Genomic DNA, 17,177 nt, shown 5'->3' on the forward strand with positions numbered 1-17,177 from the left:
CCAACCTGGCCTTGGGCACTGCCAGGGATGCAGGGGCAGCCACAGCTGCTCTGGGCACCTGTGCCAGGGCCTGCCCACCCTCCCAGCCAGGAATTCCTTCCCAATATCCCATCTATATCCCCTCTATCAGTGGGAAGCCATTCCCCCTTGTCCTTTCACTCCAGGCCCTTTCTTGGAAATATTTCCGTGTCCTCAGGCTGATGCAAAATGAGGGCCAGCTGGGAGGATGGGATTTGATGCAGCTTTTCTGGAAGAAATGGGAATTGTTCCCTTTGTTGCAGTGTTTGATCTGCTCAGGAACAGATAAAGGTGCTGCATTTCCCTGCTCCCTCTGGAGGAGCAGAGCAGCTGACAGGGAAAACATCAGCTCAATCCACTGCTGCCTCAGTGATTCTTCTGGGAGGTGTTTGAGCTTGTTTAGTCTGTGGGAGAAGCCTTAGGAGGTGGTGAAATGGGTTGGGCTGATGCCTCAGGGTATAGATTTTGTATTTTTCATGTTCTGTGCTGCTTTAGTGTGAGGGTCTGGGGTTCATATAATGGGATGGTGAGCTCTGTGCACAGAGCAGGGAGACAAAACAATTCCTGCTCCAGCTGGGCACCAAGGACAAATGATCCAAATCTCAGCCCAGGAGCACAAACACCGTGGGCTGGAGAGAGAAAAACAAGCAGGGTGGGACTGCAGGGGCTAAAGCTGGAATGGGACAATGAACTGCAAGGTGCAAATGGAGCAGAACTGATCCCAGGGACAGAGCCCGTGCCCAGCCGTGCATTTTGGGGCCATTTTGGTTGATCTTGGGTGCAGCCCTGGCTGGGCTCTGGTGCTGCCCAAGGTGCATCCATGGAGGAGATGCTTTGAATAAATCCCTGCTTTATTCTGGAGCTCCATCCAGCCTCTGCTCTAGGGCAGCCTGCACAAGGCATCAGTTTCTGGTGACCCCAGTGGGACCAAAGCCACAATCCCTGGGGGCTTAGGGAACTCAAGGAATCTCCAGGCTTTTTGTAAGGAAAGCCCTATGGAGACCTGGGAGCTCCCACTGTCCCCAGAATGAGCTGGGAACTGGGAGGGAGGATGGAAGAAGGGAGCTGCAGAGAGGAGTCTCCTCATGCTGCATTCCACTGTTCCCACCATTCCTGGGGTTTTTGGGTGATTCCTGCAGAACCAGCAGGTGCTTCCCAAGCACAATAGATCCCATGGAGCAGCAGGTGCTGAGGTTTGGGGCTGGCAGGGAAATCAGTGAGAAAAGGGCTGATTTCAGCAGGAATTCCTTGGATGGAGCTGCAGTGGAGCAGGAGAAGCTGTCAGTAAGCTCAGGATGAGGCACCATTATCTGTAACCCAACCATGAGGTGCAGAATGGAGCAGCCGCTTGGATGTCCTGGGTTTGGGAGGCTGGGAAGGGATTTGTTTTATTTTTTGGGTTGTCTTTTTTTTTTTTTTTTTTTTTTTTTTTTATTTAACAGTGAACCATTACTTAAGACCCTTTAGAGGGAGTAGAAAGACAAGCTGTGCATGAAAAGATCAGCTCTTTAAAATTTTATTACAGTGATGCCATTTAGGAGAGAAAATTTGATAGGCAATCATATTTTTCATGTTTAAATCCAACAAAAAAATTGACTGATTTTAGGCAATGTAAAGTAGTTTTAGAAGTATTTTTACATGGATTTTTAGGACCTACCAAGCTGTAACTACAAAAGATTTGAAAGCAGTTCATGTTGCATTTACTGCACTAAAACCCTGTTCAAACTTTTCTTTCACAAGTTGGAATATTTTATGCTTTTTAAGACTAAGAAAGCAAATCAGGATTAAATCCTAGACTGGCTTGGATTGGAAGGGACCTTAAACATCATCCCCCAATAAATATTACCTCAGCTTCATATACTGCTTAACCAAGCAGGTTTTAAGCGGAGACTTTAAATGAATATTCATTTTCTTTTCAGTTCCTTTTATTTTTTTCCTTTTTTTTTCCCCTACTCTGCAGCACAAAGGTTCAGTTTCTGATCTTAGGGCTGGCACAGGACTGCTGGCAGGACACCAACCTGCATAAGTGCTCACTGCAGGTGCAGGGCTCCTGGTTTTGGCAGAGCAGCAAACCAGACCATTCCCAAGGCCTGGAATTCTGGAGCCTCTCCCAGAGCAGATCTTCCACTCCACAATTACCTGGGGGATCTGGAGTTTAGGAATTGTCTCCATCAGATGATCTGGTTGAATTCAGGGCTTGGATTCTGGTCTGCAAAATTGCAAATGTGTACCTATTTGGAAAATATTTTCTTTAGTTATATCCATGTTTGTGCTGAACTTCCCAGTAACAGCAGGTTTTTAGGGAGGAGGAGGATTAAAAACATGGCTGGACTCAGTTTCCAACCTGGATTTTGCAAGAAATATTCTGTTTTATGCTTGCAAGATCAGATCTTTATAATGGAAATGCCACAATGCCAGAAGATCATTTACCTGTATCTGGCAGGAATCCCCAAACACTTTGATTTCAGCTGGTTCTTGCTATTTTGCCCTGGGTTTTAATCAAAACCTTTTTAAATGGAGACAATACCAGCCAGCCACAGCTCATCCTGACTGACATTTCCAGCTCCAGCTCTGCCTGTTCACGTGTGGAATTTTGTGCCCAGACTCTGTGTAGACCCAAATGGAAGAAGAGGCAGCACCACAGTCAAAAATACTTGAAAATGGGTGTTCTGCTGCTCCTTTCTGCGAGCTGCTGCAGGGCTCTGGTAATCATCTCCCAGTGCTGCAGGCACAGCGTTTGTTGTGTGGATTCTCACTCAGTAAAATGTGTATCAAACACTGGCACTTCTGGTGCCATTCATATTTATATTCACTAATGACTCAGGCTCTTGAAAAATCATGCTGAAATTATATGTTCCATGGCTTTAATTTCCTCTTGCTAACAAGGGAATGATTTGCACTCTCTTGTTTGTCCTCCTCCCTGCCACAGCCTGGAAACATTGCTCAGTTTCCATGCTGAGTTTCACAGGCAAAGCTGGATTTTTTTGGTTTGTTTTTGTTTGGTTTGGGGATGTTGGGGTTGGATTTTTTGGTTGGGTTTGTTTGTTGTTTTGGTTTTTTTTTGTTGGCTTGTTTGTTTGTTTGATTGGTTGGTTTGGGGGGTTTTTTTGTCTTGATTTTTTTGTTGGTTTTGAGGTTTTTTGTGGTTTTTTGGTTGGTTGGTTGTTTTTTGTTGTTGTTTGTTTTTTGTTGGCCAGTTCCCAAATTTCAAGGTTTCCAGTGTTTGTCTCTAAAATACTTTATGGGAAGCTGTACCTTTTTATCCTACAGTGTAGGGTGTGGAGCAGATAAGCTTCTCAGAGACTCCATGAACATAGGACCAACATTTGTATATTTATTTATTCCTGTAGTACTCTAGGATTGGTCTGTGATGTTTAAGAACCATGTTGCACTCCTGCTTTTCCCCCAAAATCCCTCCAGGAAACCTATAACCAGAAAACTGTTTTTTTAAACATTGTTTAAGTCAAATGTTCAAATTCTGCCTCTGTTTGTCTCTTTTTTGTCTTTTTTAGTTCCTGTATCATCATCTTACCTGAGATGAGGCTTTTCATTTTTTAGCAGCATCGTTTCATTTTGATTCCTTGGGAATAATTTCCAGCAGGTGCAGGTGTAGGAAGAGAAGGAGGAGAGGAAGATGCCTCTCCTTTCAGCCAGGCACTGGGGAGGAGAATGAAAGGCTTGATGAGTTCAAGCCTGTTTTATTTGATGAGTTCAAGCCTGCTTTGCTGAGGCCCAAAAGCAATTTGAGGATATTTTCCCAGAACCCATCCAGGCTCTCGCTGCAGTCTGAGCACATCCATTTGAGTGGATTTCTCTCTTCCCAGCCCCCTGTTGCTCACAGGGATGAAGGGAGAAGAGGGGATATGAGCTGTTTAGTAAGGTGATGCCAAGGTTATGGCAGAGATGTGAGTTTGATGCCTCAGGTTTTAGTTTTTATATTTTTCACATTCTGTGCTGCTTTAGTGTGTGGGTCTGAGCTTCATTTTTGGGGATGGTGAGCTCTGTGCACAGAGGCCAGCTGGGAGGATGGGATTTGATGCAGCTTTTCTGGAAGAAATGGGAATTGTTCCCTTTGTTGCGGTGTTTGATCTGCTCAGGAACAGATAAAGGTGCTGCATTTCCCTGCTCCCTCTGGAGGAGCAGAGCAGCTGACAGGGAAAACATCAGCTCAATCCACTGCTGCCTCAGTGATTCTTCTGGGAGGTGTTTGAGCTTGTTTAGACTGTGGGAGAAGCCTTAGGAGGTGGTGAAATTGCTTGGGCTGATGCCTCAGGGTATAGTTTTTCTATTTTTCACATTCTGTGCTGCTTTAGTGTGAGGGTCTGGGCTCCATATCAGGGGATGGTTCTGATGATGTGCAGTTCTGAGCTCTGTGCACAGAGCAGGGAGACAAAACAATTCCTGCTCCAGCTGGGCACCAAGGACAAATGATCCAAATCTCAGCCCCAGAGCACAAACACCGTGGGCTGGAGAGAGAAAAACAAGCAGGGTGGGACTGCCTGGGCTAAAGCTGGAATGGGACAATGAACTGCAAGGTGCAAATGGAGCAGAACTGATCCCAGGGACAGAGCCCGTGCCCGGCCGTGCATTTTGGGGCCATTTTGGTTGATCTTGGGTGCAGCCCTGGCTGGGCTCTGGTGCTGCCCAAGGTGGATCCATGGAGGAGATGCTTTGGATAAATCCCTGCTTTATTCTGGAGCTCCATCCAGCCTCTGCTCTAGGGCAGCCTGCTCAAGGCAGCAGGTTGATTCCAGGTCATGTGTGGCTCAGGCTCCTTCCATACTCCTTATATTAAAAAAGAGCTGAACCTTGATACAAGAGGAATGCTCTTGTGCTCAGTGCTGCAGAAAATGGAATAGAATCCAGCAAGAAGGGCAATACCACTGTGCCAACAACAATCACTGGTGTGCCAGTGAGAACCAGGTGTTGCTCACCTCAGTGTGTTCTGTTCAGTACTTCAAGCACAGCTTGAAGTGTTTGAACTGTTGAAGTGTTTCATTTATTGAAGTGTTCATTTCAATTTGATGCTTTGGGCAGTGCAGTGCAGCAGTTTTAGGGTCACCACATGTCCTGTGTGGTGGCTTCTGGAGCCAGTGACCATCAGCCAGGCAGTTCCTGCTGGCCATGGGATTGAGCTCATCTTCCCAGCCTGATTTAACAGCAGTGGGTTAGTGTGGGGTGGGAACATTCCTGAACATCAACAGGAGCAGCAAGATGTGGATACTAAACCCTGTGTCCTCTCCCTCTTGGCACAGCTGGTGAAGGGGCTGCAGCAGGAGCTGAACCGCCTCTACTCCCTGTTCTGCTCCCGGAACCCCGAGTTCGAGGAAAAGGGAGGGAAGGTCTCCATCGTGTCCCACTCCCTGGGCTGTGTCATCACCTATGACATCATGACTGGCTGGAATCCGGTCAGGCTCTATGAGCAGCTGCTGCAGAAGGAGGAGGAGGAGCTGGAGGAGAGTTGGATGAGCTACGAGGAGCGGCGTCTGCTGGAGGAGCTTTACCTGACCAAGCAACGGTAATGCCCCCACTGCCAGGGATCAGGGGAGATAACACAGCCCTGGAGAGCACCCTCTGGGTGTTTGCAGAGCCCTCCAGGGCTGTTATCTTTGGTGGCTGGTGTTCTTCTGCTGGGGCTGGGTGATAATGCCAAACACAGCACTGGGAGCTCTCAATCCACACTGGCCCATGGAGCGGTTTGGGTTGGAAGGGACCTTCAAGATCATCCAGCTCCAACCCCCTGCCATGGGCAGGGACACTTTCCACTATCCCAGGTTGCTCCCAAGCCTCATCCAACCTGGCCTTGGGCATTTCCAGGGCTGGGGATGCTGTGGTGCTGTGAGGCACCCATTGGAGAATCTAAAATTAGCATCCTCAGTCGTTCAAGTGGGAGATGACAAATGATGAGTCACAGGCATTGGTTCCTGCCTGAAACCAATCTGAGTATTGGTGGTTCTTGGGAAGCATTAATTTAGCCCTGCTGTGGTGGCAGTCAGGATGTGTCTCACCAGGGATGGGTGCAGGATGTCTCTGTCAGCTGCAGGGCTGGACTCAGTGCAGGATTTCTGAGAAAAGGGAAGTTTAGAAACCTAATGAAGTGTTGCAGAGATAAGATGACCCTTCAGGCCTGTCACAAACATGTAATCAGGGGGAAATGGCCACTTTCACACTCTGCTCCAGCTCCTTAGGCATCCCCTGAAGTGCTTCCACAGAATCCCACGTGTCATTTGACACTGGCACTTCTGCACGGAGTGAGTGGCTGTCCCTTCAGTGTGAAATGATGGGAAATAGACTCCTGACATCCTGTAACTTCTAGAATTCACTGGCACTGGGAACAGTTCTACCCATCCATACGTGTGCTTCACATTGTAGCGGCTTTTTAATTCAGGCCAGCTAGAAAAGCAGGTGAACAACCTTTTTTTCGTGGGGGTTTAAAGGGTGGGGCGCCATCCTCCAGAAATTCCACCTCCATACAGAGCTCCATAATGCCCAGACCATTTCCTGGGGCTTTGTTGTTGTCTGGGGGGGTTTAAAACAAAATAAAGCAGGTGATTTGGCTGCAGAATCACCAAGGAAACAGGAGGTGAGTCAGCTGCTCCTGAGGAAGGAGGGTGGGCAGAGGCTTGGGGGGGTGAGCAGGGGAATTGTCATGTGTGGATTGATTCCTTCTGTGGCCAGAGAAACGGGATTTGACAGACATTGACTGCTGATGAGTTGAGCTGCTCCAGGAAATACTGACACCATCCCTCTCTCTTCCCAGCAGACAAAACTGTTGGACCCCACAGGAATGGCTGTTTGGATCAGAGAGGTTAAAGCTGCATTTTTTATTGGATCTCAGAAAGATCTCTATTTTCTAGGTTGAGAGAGATAGAAGAGAGGTTACATGAGTTAAAGGCATCCACCATATCAAAACCACCTGTCTTAAAATTTAAGGTATGTATGTTTTAAGAGGTTTCTGTTGAATTTTTCTGCTTGCTGTAAAAATACACCTGCAGTTTGAGTCATTCTGCTTACTTTTATTTTTTCCCATGACCCTAGACATGATTTTGGCAGAATAATTTGGATGTTTTATGAAGTGTGTGTGCATATATGTAAAAATTTTGTTGCATTCATAGATTATGGTTATTTATTGCACTTCTGTATTTGTAATAAATTTTGAGCAACCTGGTCTGGTAGTGGGAGATGTCCCTGCCCATGGCAGGGAGTTGGAATGAGCTGAGCTTTAAAAGGTCCCTTCCAACCCAAACCATTCTGGGATTCTGTTATATATGTTTTTATGAAACTATATGTAAAAATATATGTGAATATATAGATTACAAATAATTTTGATACATAAACCTAGTTATTATACACACACACACAATTCTGTGGGAAGGTAAAAACCATTTGGCAGATTACATCAATCACATATTTTAAAGAGTTTCACTTCTACTCCATTGAATAATCCATCTTCCTTGGGGACTCCTTCTAGCATGTCACATCTCTGAGCAAATCTGATTGAATTTCCTCCAGGAGTGGATTTTCCTTCCAAATGATTCTGCTCTGACAGTTAGCAGTGTTTCAATCTCATGAAGCAGCTTGCTTGCTAATCAGCTGTACAAATTGCTAGAATTCCTTATCTTTGGGAAAAGGCATTTTCCAGCTCCTGGGTGGGATGTGTAACACTCTCCAGTTGCTCAACTCCATCCTGAAGTATTAAACCATAAAAATGTGACATGATAGATGAGAATTAAGCGGATTATTGTTTCTTAACTTGCCATTTTTCTTTCCTTCTGAGTTCAGAAGGGCTCCTGGAAGCCAAGGTCAATGTTGAGCCATAAAAAAAGAGGAAACCAGCCATAATTCATGTTGTCACAGCCTTTTTCTTTTCATCAGTGCTTGAAAGCATGTGTCAGGCTATTATCTCTCCCATCAAGGAAGCTGGAGTCAGGCTGGTCCTCCCCCAGCTCTAGGAAAGAATATTCTTCACTCACTTGGTTTGAAACTGAAGGGTTTAAAACTGAAAAGCAGCTGAAGTTGCTTTTTAGATGGAGAGGAGGGAAAAAATGGGGAAGAAACTTTAGATAAAGAGGACTTTATCTACCTAAACTGATAAGCTAGATCTGTAATCTTCAGGCAGCATTTCCAGTGCAGTTCATCCTTTTTCTTGCCCTTCCTGACAGGGAGATGTTGTGTCTCTGTGGGGTCTCACACTGGTGACTCCCATGGCTTGAGGCAGAGCTCCAGAGGGAGAAGCCTTCCATGGAAATGATGGCAAGGGAGGATTTCAGCAGAGTGGCTGGAACAGGATTGCTCATCAGCAGAGCAGGCCAGCTCACTGAGGGTGGCTGGTTTGTTGAAAGAGGACAGCCTTGTTCAGAAACCACCCACCCATCCCTTGGCTCTTCCATGGACTGAAAAAAAATCAGGGTTCCCAGGATGGGACAGAGTCACTGGTGCCACATGAGGGAGAGTTGTGCTTGATGTTGAGCAAGCACGAAGTTGCTTTTGGCAAGACAAGTGCAGGAAGAAATACAGCAGCTTGCTTGGTTCATGCTTAGTATTAGAGAAAATGAAATTATTGACTCCACAGGGAGGAAAAACTCCACAAAACATGAAGAGATGGGGTGTGCTGTACTGTAATAAAATATTGGGCAAGCCACAAGAGTGGGAACTTTAGGGAGAGGGATCTTTGTCTTTAATTCTGCTTCTCCTCAGATGGGATAATGGAATTACCTGCTGGACCAACAGGAGCAGTGGGAGTTTAAACCAACACCTTGTTGTAAATTTAAGATTTAGAATCACAGCCTTCTCCCCACCAACCTTGGAAGAGGAGTTGGAGTTACAGGGTGAGGGGCTGAAGAACATGGGAACATGGGGCATGGTGTGACACCAAACCCTTCATGCCTCTGGTGTACGAAAATTGGGAATTTTTTATTTAGGATGAATTCCAGTCATGGTAGGGAAGAGGAGAGCAGGATGTGCCTCAGCTGCTCCTTAAGGCTGCCATGGAAATGCATTTAAATCTGGCCTTGCAATGTCCTGGCCCAAAAGGCTTCAGGGTTCCTCAGCACCTCTCTCTCAGGCAAGGCTGGAGGAACCTGCCTTGTGTACCTCCTGTTCTTTGTGCCCAGCACTGAAGGGCTAAAGGGCTCTGCTGCCTCACTTCTCTTGGCTCATTCAGCTTTTTTTCCTTCACTTAATTATGAAAATACTGCAGTGCTAACTTGAATGGATGATTGCTTGGCTCAGCTTCTGCTTAAAATACAAATAAATTCATTAAGTCTTCTGTTTATGAATCATAACCAGGAGAGGAGTTCTCTCAAAGGTCATTTCATAAACACATCTCCTGTGTTGTTAACATTTACAGGAAAATGCTCCACTCCTGATTGCAGGAGAAACAACCAAACTTAATAAATATTTTCTTGAAAGACTTTGATCTTTTATTCCCAGTAATATAATACAGCAGCCTGATCTTCAGCCACCTTGCAACAGCACTGACAGTCTAATGGCTGCAGATTAAAGCATTTGGGGTTAAGAATCATAGAATTAAGGTTGGAAAAGACCTGTCCATCACTAAGCCATGTCCCCAAGGGCCACATCCACATTAAATCCCTGCAGGGATGGGGACTCCAGCACTCTTAATAGAAATGACGGGACAGCAGTGGGACAAAAGCCACATACCTTGTAACCACTGAAACCAGTTACCTTTGGAGGGTTTTCCCAGTCCCTTTTGAGTGTCCTCTGTTTAGTGCAAGCTGGCAGGCACTGTGATTCCTCCCTAAAGCAGAAAAACCGTAATTGTGCCTTTCAGGTGCTTGACACAGGGATATCAGATGGACAGGGTTGGAGGTTACTTATTCGATTTAAAGGATTGCCCTGGGAATGTCTCTTTCTGTTGTGTTTGAAGATGAAAAAGCTTTGTGTCCAAGCTGCCAACACACAAGATCTGTGTGAAACTTGGGCTGAGGAAAGGAAAGGAGCTTAGAGGAAAGGAAAGGAGCTTTGCACCAAGTGACAATTTTAATGACAGAGCAGTGCTGTGCTGCTTGTGACATGGAATAACCATGCTGAAGGTCGAGTTTTTACTTTTTCCATCAAGTTGGGACTTATTTTGGAAGGAAGAGGGGTGGCACCAGTGCCAAGACAGAGGAGGAGGAATGTTTTGTGCAGCACTGGAATCCAAGAGATGAAAGGGACCATTATTCCCCTGCCTTCATTCCATGTGCTGACATACAGGGAAGGCACGTGGCATTCCAAGGATCCTCCACGTGCATTTAGCAAGAATTCAGCAATTTCTCTCGCAGGCTGAGCATTTGACGATGGTAAAATTAAATTTTCAAGTAAGAAAATAAAGGCTGAAAGGTCATTTTGATTTAGGGAAATGTCTTTTACCACTGAGTTTTCCATTTGATGGTTTTAGGAGGCGATGCCTGAGGGTTGGTAGTGGGGGGTCAGAGTTGTGGTTGTCTGTAATGACCCCAAAATGCAGGTTCAGTGACTTGTCAGATGTGGCAGCTCAGATTTACTCAGTTGGTGTTGGAGGCAGGAGTTGAGAGCGAGGTCACAGCAGCTTTGGGTGACATCAGAGGGTCCCAGTGGCTGTTCCTGCTCCTGGGACATGGTGGCACTGGGGACAAGCACCGTTCTGTTCACTTAGCACCAGCTGTGTGTAGCAAGAAGATCATGGAGAACTTGGTTAGGAAGAGAATGAGGAGGACTGGGAGGTCTGGGAAGCTCCAGGAGAAATCAGACTCAATTCACTGGGTTGGGAGAGACCTTCAAGATCATCGAGTCCAGCCCAGCCCCAACACCTCAACTCCACCCTGGCACCCAGTGCCACATCCAGGCTTTGTTTTTCCTTTCGTGTCTCCCAAAGTCTTCTTGCTCCATCCTTTCCAGTGCTGGTGGACCTCTCTGAGTTCAAATATCCAACTTGATTTTTGCTTTTAGCACCCCAACAGGCAGCCAAGGGCAGTTTAACCCTCATTTATTGATGTTATGTTGTTCTACCCTGTTTGGACCAACCAAGACTTTGAGTCCCTCAGTTGAAACCAAGAAATGAAGAGAGAAACCAGATGCAGTGTCAGGAAACATCAATTCCATCCTTATTAAATCTCTCCCCAGGTTGAGAATTTCTTCTGTATGGGATCCCCCCTGGCCGTGTTCCTGGCCCTGCGTGGGATCCGTCCCGGCACCAGCGGCAGCCAGGACCACATCCTGCCCAGAGCCATCTGCAACCGCCTGCTGAACATCTTCCACCCCACAGATCCAGTGGTGAGTCTCTCACTGCCCTCCCAACCCTCTGCCCTGCCTGGTTTTAAGCTCTGGGATAACGTGGGATCTTCAAAGTGTGTGACTCAACACGAGTGTGTTCCAGCACAGGATTATTTGTTCCTGGTTGTTATACAATGGCTTGGGGTTTGGAACTGTAGAATTACATTTCCTACAAGTAATTGCCATAAATAACATATATTTTGCTTCTCTTTTCATAGTAATAAGCATAAGATTTGGGCTTATTCTGAGTTTTTTTTTCCCCAAAGAAATAATCCTTTCTCAGACAAGGATTTTGTGTTTAACTTCCTGGCTTCCATTAAAATATATTTTTTTGCTGTTTAAAAAGGCTTCACGAGCAGTTTACAAGATAATATAGAAAAGCAAAGACTGATTTATTTTTTTTTCCCCCAAAGGATCCTACAAGTAAAAGTTTGTTGATAGTATTTGGGAGAGGATTATTGGTGTAGCTTTGCCTTTTCCTTATTCCACAGCAGCCAATGTTGGCTGTTACCAAATCAGTTACTGGATCTTTGATCTTCATCCCCTTGGTAACTTCTCTTGCAAATTAGATTGGGAATTTCATCTACAACAGCAATTTGGGGATGCTTTCCTATTTAAAGTAGCTGAATTTAAGTATATTCTGACTTCAATCCAAACATGGTCACGTCCAGCTCCAGCTGCTCCAGAATTTTCCTGGATTATCAGGGACAATTGGTTCCACTCTGCAAACAGTAACTTCACTTAGTTTTAAAAGAAAGAAATGCAAGATGCCTTTCTAAGTGGACAAAGATAAATAAATAATCAATAGGAAAATATTTTTTAAATAAACATAACTCATGGTTTGCACAGGGATCAACAAAGAGCCATCAAACAAAATGTTTACATAGCCAATTCCTGTTTATTGTGTTAGAATCAGCTTAACTTCACATGAAGTTTGTTCTCTCAGTGAAGCCATCTGCTAGGAACCTGTGTGTTGGTAACAACATGTAGTACAAGTGTTGTAATTCAGGTGTTACAGAGATGTGCAAAAGTGAGCTCACCAGCAACTGCGCACTGATAAATCTTCCAGGCTGTGAAACTGTGGTGGTTTCTGGGGTCCCCATTGAAGGAGGGAAATTGATGAATCTGACTCCATGTTCTTAGAAGGCTAATTTATTATTTTATTATCTTATATTATATTAAAGAATGCTATACTAAACTATACTGAAGAATAGAGAAAGGATACAGACAAAAGGCTACAAAGAATGATAATGAAAACTCCTGACTCCTTCCAGAATCCTGACACAGCTGGCTGTGATTGGTCATTAAGTTAAAACAATTCACATGAAACCAATCAAACATGCACCTGTTGGTAAACAATGTCCAAACACATTCCAAAGCAGCCAAACACAGCAGAAGCAAATCAGATAATTATTGTTTTCATTTTTCTCTGAGGCTTCTCAGCTTCCCAGGAGAGAAATCCTGGCGAAGGGATTTTTCCAGAGAATATGGCAGTGATAGTGAAACTAAAAGTGAATCACACTGTAACGCCACCACTGTGTCACCTCCTAGGCATTGTTTAGGAGAGGTATTCCGGATTTGAGGTTGGAGGGAGCTCTGGATGGGAAGGAAAACTGATTTTTTTTTTCCCAGTCTGTCCTCCCAGGACTGATCTTCACTCCGAATTCCCTTTCCAGGCCTACAGATTAGAACCCTTAATCCTGAAACACTACAGCAACATCTCGCCCGTGCAGATCCACTGGTACAACACAGCCAACCCCCTCCCCTACGAGCACATGAAGCCAAGTTTCCTGAACCCCAGCAAAGAAGCTACCTCAGCCCCGGAGAGCGAGAGCGCCTCGGCCGCGCCCAGCCCCACCACGTCGCCGGTCATGGTGCGGCGCCACTACGGGGAGTCCATCACCAACATTGGCAAAGCCAGCATCCTGGGTAAGGAGTGTGCCCTCCTGTCCTTCTGGGCTGGGAGGGGAGAGGCAGCGCCTTGGGGAGCTGCTGGTTCTCAGCTTCTTTTTCTGCCTCTGCTGAGGTTGGGGTTGAAGGGGCTGGGGATGGTGTTTCGTGTTCAGGCTTGGAGGTTTGTTATTTCTTGTCTGTGTTACAAGTGCTGAGTTCTGCAGCATCCTAACAAGCTACAAAATGGCTGTCTTTCCATAGAAGGTGTTTTAAGGCTAAACTATCCCATTAAGAAATGACACCTGAATTATTTTCACTTTTAACCCAATCACTAATCACTCAATCAGTCTGCATTGCCGACTTTTCTGTTCAGTTACACAAAACCACCCAAACTCATGGAGAAGAAGGTGAAGAGGATGGACCATCCATCTTCCTCCATATATATTACTGTTCTAAAACCCCAAACTCTCCTTGTGATATCACACACTTCTAATCAAACTACACACCCATAATCCCACTGCTATCAATCAATTTTGGAAGCTTCTCCACAGCCTCAGGTCAATGCAGTGTTCTCCTGGGGATCAGAGCCTGTCAGCACAGAAAAGCTGAAATTTTCAGCATCCAGAGCTCCAACAGGTCATGTTCCCTCTGTCCCTGGGAGGGGAGAGGCAGCACCTTGGGTAGCTGCTGGTTCTCAGCTTCTTTTTCTGCCTCTGCTGAGGTCGGGGTTGGAGGGGCTTGGGATGGTGTTTCGTGTTCAGGCTTGGAGGTTTGTTATTTCTTATCTGTGTTACAAGTGCTGAGTTCTGCAGCATCCTACTAACAAGCTGTAAAATGGCTCACTGTCTTTCTATACAAGGTCTTTTAAGGATAAACTGTCCAATTAAGAAATGACAGCTGAACTATTTTCACTTTTAACCCAATAACTAATCACTCAATGAGTCTGCATTGCCAACTTTTCTGTCCAATTACAAAATACCACCCAAACTCATGGAGAAGGTGAAGAGGAACCTCCACCCTAAAACCTCCATCTTTTATTATATATATTACTATTTTAAAACCCCAAACTCTCCCTGTGATATCACACACTTCTAATCAAACCCCACAATCCCAGTTCTGTCATTCCATTCTGAAAGCTTCTCCACAGACCCGGGTCAGTGCAGGGTTCTCTTGGGGGTCAGAGTCTGTCAGCACAGAAAGTCTGGAATTCTCATCATCCAGAACTCCAATGTTCCCTGATCATGTCCCCTCTGTCCCTGGGTTGGAATTGGAGATCCTTGGGGAGCCTTGTTGCTCCCTGGGGTGGGGTTGCAGTCCTAAGGAAACTCGGCTCTGGAGATGAGATGGGAGCTGGGGGTGCTCACCTGGAGAAGAGAAGGATCCAGGGAGACCTTGGAACTCCTTCCAGTGCCTCAAGGGGCTCCAGGAGGGCTGGAGAGGGACTGGGGACAAGGGAGGGAGGGACAGGACACAGGGAATGGCTCCCAGTGCCAGAGGGCAGGGATGGATGGGAGATTGGGAAGGAATTCTCTGTGAGGATGGGGAGGCCCTGAGGTTTTCCAGAGCAGCTGTGGCTGCCCCTGGATCCCAGCAATGCCCAAGGCCAGGCTGGACAGGGCTTGGAGCAGCCTGGGATGGTGGAAGGTGTCCCTGCCATGGCAGGGAATCAAAACTGGCTGAGCTTTAAGATCGCTTCCAACCCAAACCATTCCATGATTCTGTTCCTGTCCCTTGCACAGAATCAGAGAGTGGCTGCGGTTGGAAGTGACCTCTGGAGATCTTCTATTCCAACCCCCACAATCCCTGCTGGCAGAAGATGGGTTCAGTGATTTCTGTAGGTGTCTGGCTTGGTTTAATCCCAGCTGACATTTACTTTGAAATAAAAACCAGTTTATGTCCATTGGAGTCATAGCTTGGGGGAGATTATTTAGTTCATGCTATTGCTGCCTTATTTTTGTCTGTCTCATTGAAGTAACATCCTGGTGATTTAACAATTTCCACTCTGCTTCATGGGGAAAAAATTAAATTAAAGCTTGTCTTCTGATTGCATTTTCTGCAGTTGGCCAATAGCAGAAAAATCACACCATGTAACCCACTACAGTTACCTTTAACTCATGATTCCACAATAGGAAATTCAGGCTGGTTTCATATAAAGTCTGCTCCTTTCTGGCCTTCTGAGTCAAAATAAGCCCTGGTTTAAGTGAGCTTAAATTCCCTTCACTGGAGCTTATAGTTGATCATGCACTTGCAGTTTTTGTTGACTCAAGGCTTTTCTTCAGCTCCCTGTGTGGGATTTGGGAGAAGCCTAGTGCCAGGAGTCTTCCCAATCAAATAAGAATATAAAAGAAGTTTTTCCTCAAGTAGAAATATGTGGTATTTCAGAGCAGAGTGCCTTTTTGGGGGCTTTCTATGGTAACTTGAATGTCTTGTCCATGAGGTGGCAGCAGAGTCGGGATAAAACAGGACAAAACTACTCTTAACTTTTATATCCCTCTTCCTGAGCTACCCAAATAGTCCTTTTAAAGGATGATGTAACATTTTTAAAGGTCTGTTACAGCAGTGGACCTAAGAGAAATAATAAGAATATAAGAAATAATAATATAATAAGAATAAGAGAAATGTCTTAAATGTGCTGTTGGGATTTTTAAGTGCAGAAGGCACCAACGTTGTTAGAAAGCATTTTTGTCTTACTCTTAGAATTTATGAAAGAGGAATCACAACACATCCTTCAAAGTACCAGATTTCTCTCTGCAGATGTGTTTCATGCTTCTTTTTTCCCCCTAAACACAGCTTCCAAATCGCAGCTTTTGCTGTAATGAGATGAGTTTGGGGATGAACAGAGCCCACTCCAGTCAGATGTTCCCACCCTAGGAAAGCAGCAGGAGTGTTTCCCATCCCTCAGCTCTAGTTAAGGGGTGCTGCAGTGACTTTTATTTGCAGTGGCTTTAATTAATTTGCAGTTTGATTGATGAATCTTGGGTGTTTTCTCCCCTCTGTGCTGGATGCAGGAGCCGCGAGCATCGGGAAGGGCCTCGGTGGGATGCTCTTCTCCAGGTTTGGCAGGTCCAGTGCCACCCCCCAGACCATGGAGGCAGGAAAAGATGGCCCTGAGGGGGATGAGAAGAAGGCCACGACTGTTGGGACCCCACCTCTGCCCCACAGCAGCTCGGGATTCCTCGAACCCACAGGTGAGGGGTGCCCGCCCTGTGGGTCCAGGGAAACAAGAGTGGCGTGGGGGCTGGAAATGCCATAAATGCAATTTGCTGTTGTGGGTTTGCCATAAAATAATAAATGTTGAATATCAAGGCCAGCTTGGACAGGGCTTGGAGCAGCCTGGGACAGTGGAAGGTGTCCCTGGCCATGGCAGGGGTGGAATGAGATGATTTTTAAAGTCCTTTCCAACCCAAACCGTTTTGGGATTTTGTGAATCTGTTCTTGGGTTGGATTGGAAGGGACTTTAAAGTTCATCCCATTCCACCTCTCCCATGGCAGGGACACCTTCCACTGTCTCAGGTTAGCCCTGTCCAGCCTGGCCTTGGGCACTGCCAGGGATCCAGGGGCAGCCCCAGCTGCTCTGGGCACCCTGTGCGAGGGCATCCCCACCCTCCCAGCCAGGAATTTCTCCCCAGTTTCTAATCTAACCCTGTCCTCTGACATTTTAAACCCTTTTTTTCCACCTAAACTCCCAATTCCCCCATGTATTTCCCATTCTGAAGCAATCTGGATTTTAGGACACGTATGACTGGGAACAGAAGCTGCCCTTGTCCTGATCTGAACTGCTCAGGACAGAAAGTGCAATTTTAGCAGCTGGGTTTTTTGAAAAGCACAGGTCCTTCCTCTCAGGAAATTCATCCTTGGATTTATTTCTGAGCTCCCCCTTGGCACCGCTGCAGGACACGCAGGGGATTTTTTTGCAGTCGAGGGAGTCACAAGTGTCCTGTGACAGCATTCACATGATGGATTGCTGTCTGTTCATACGAATTGCAACAGATAACCTGTCTGAGTCAGTG

The 17,177-nt window shown here is 45.9% G+C and overlaps 1 protein-coding gene across 1 annotated transcript in view; it reads left to right on the plus strand.

Moving 5' to 3' along the window:
• The window catches only part of DDHD1 (DDHD domain containing 1), a 68,376-nt gene that overhangs the window by 48,689 nt on the left and 2,510 nt on the right, over positions 1 to 17,177 (plus strand). Inside the window, exons 7-11 of the mRNA XM_054286749.1 lie at positions 5,274 to 5,536; positions 6,876 to 6,951; positions 11,125 to 11,274; positions 12,951 to 13,203; positions 16,176 to 16,355. Of these exons, the coding sequence (XP_054142724.1) occupies positions 5,274 to 5,536; positions 6,876 to 6,951; positions 11,125 to 11,274; positions 12,951 to 13,203; positions 16,176 to 16,355 (922 nt within the window). The remainder of the gene's footprint in view (positions 1 to 5,273; positions 5,537 to 6,875; positions 6,952 to 11,124; positions 11,275 to 12,950; positions 13,204 to 16,175; positions 16,356 to 17,177) is intronic.

Source organism: Melozone crissalis, unplaced genomic scaffold (genome assembly GCF_028551555.1).
Source record: "Melozone crissalis strain CALT ecotype California unplaced genomic scaffold, PUWL_Pcris_2 ptg000056l_1, whole genome shotgun sequence".
Classification (NCBI taxonomy): Eukaryota; Metazoa; Chordata; class Aves; order Passeriformes; family Passerellidae; genus Melozone; species Melozone crissalis.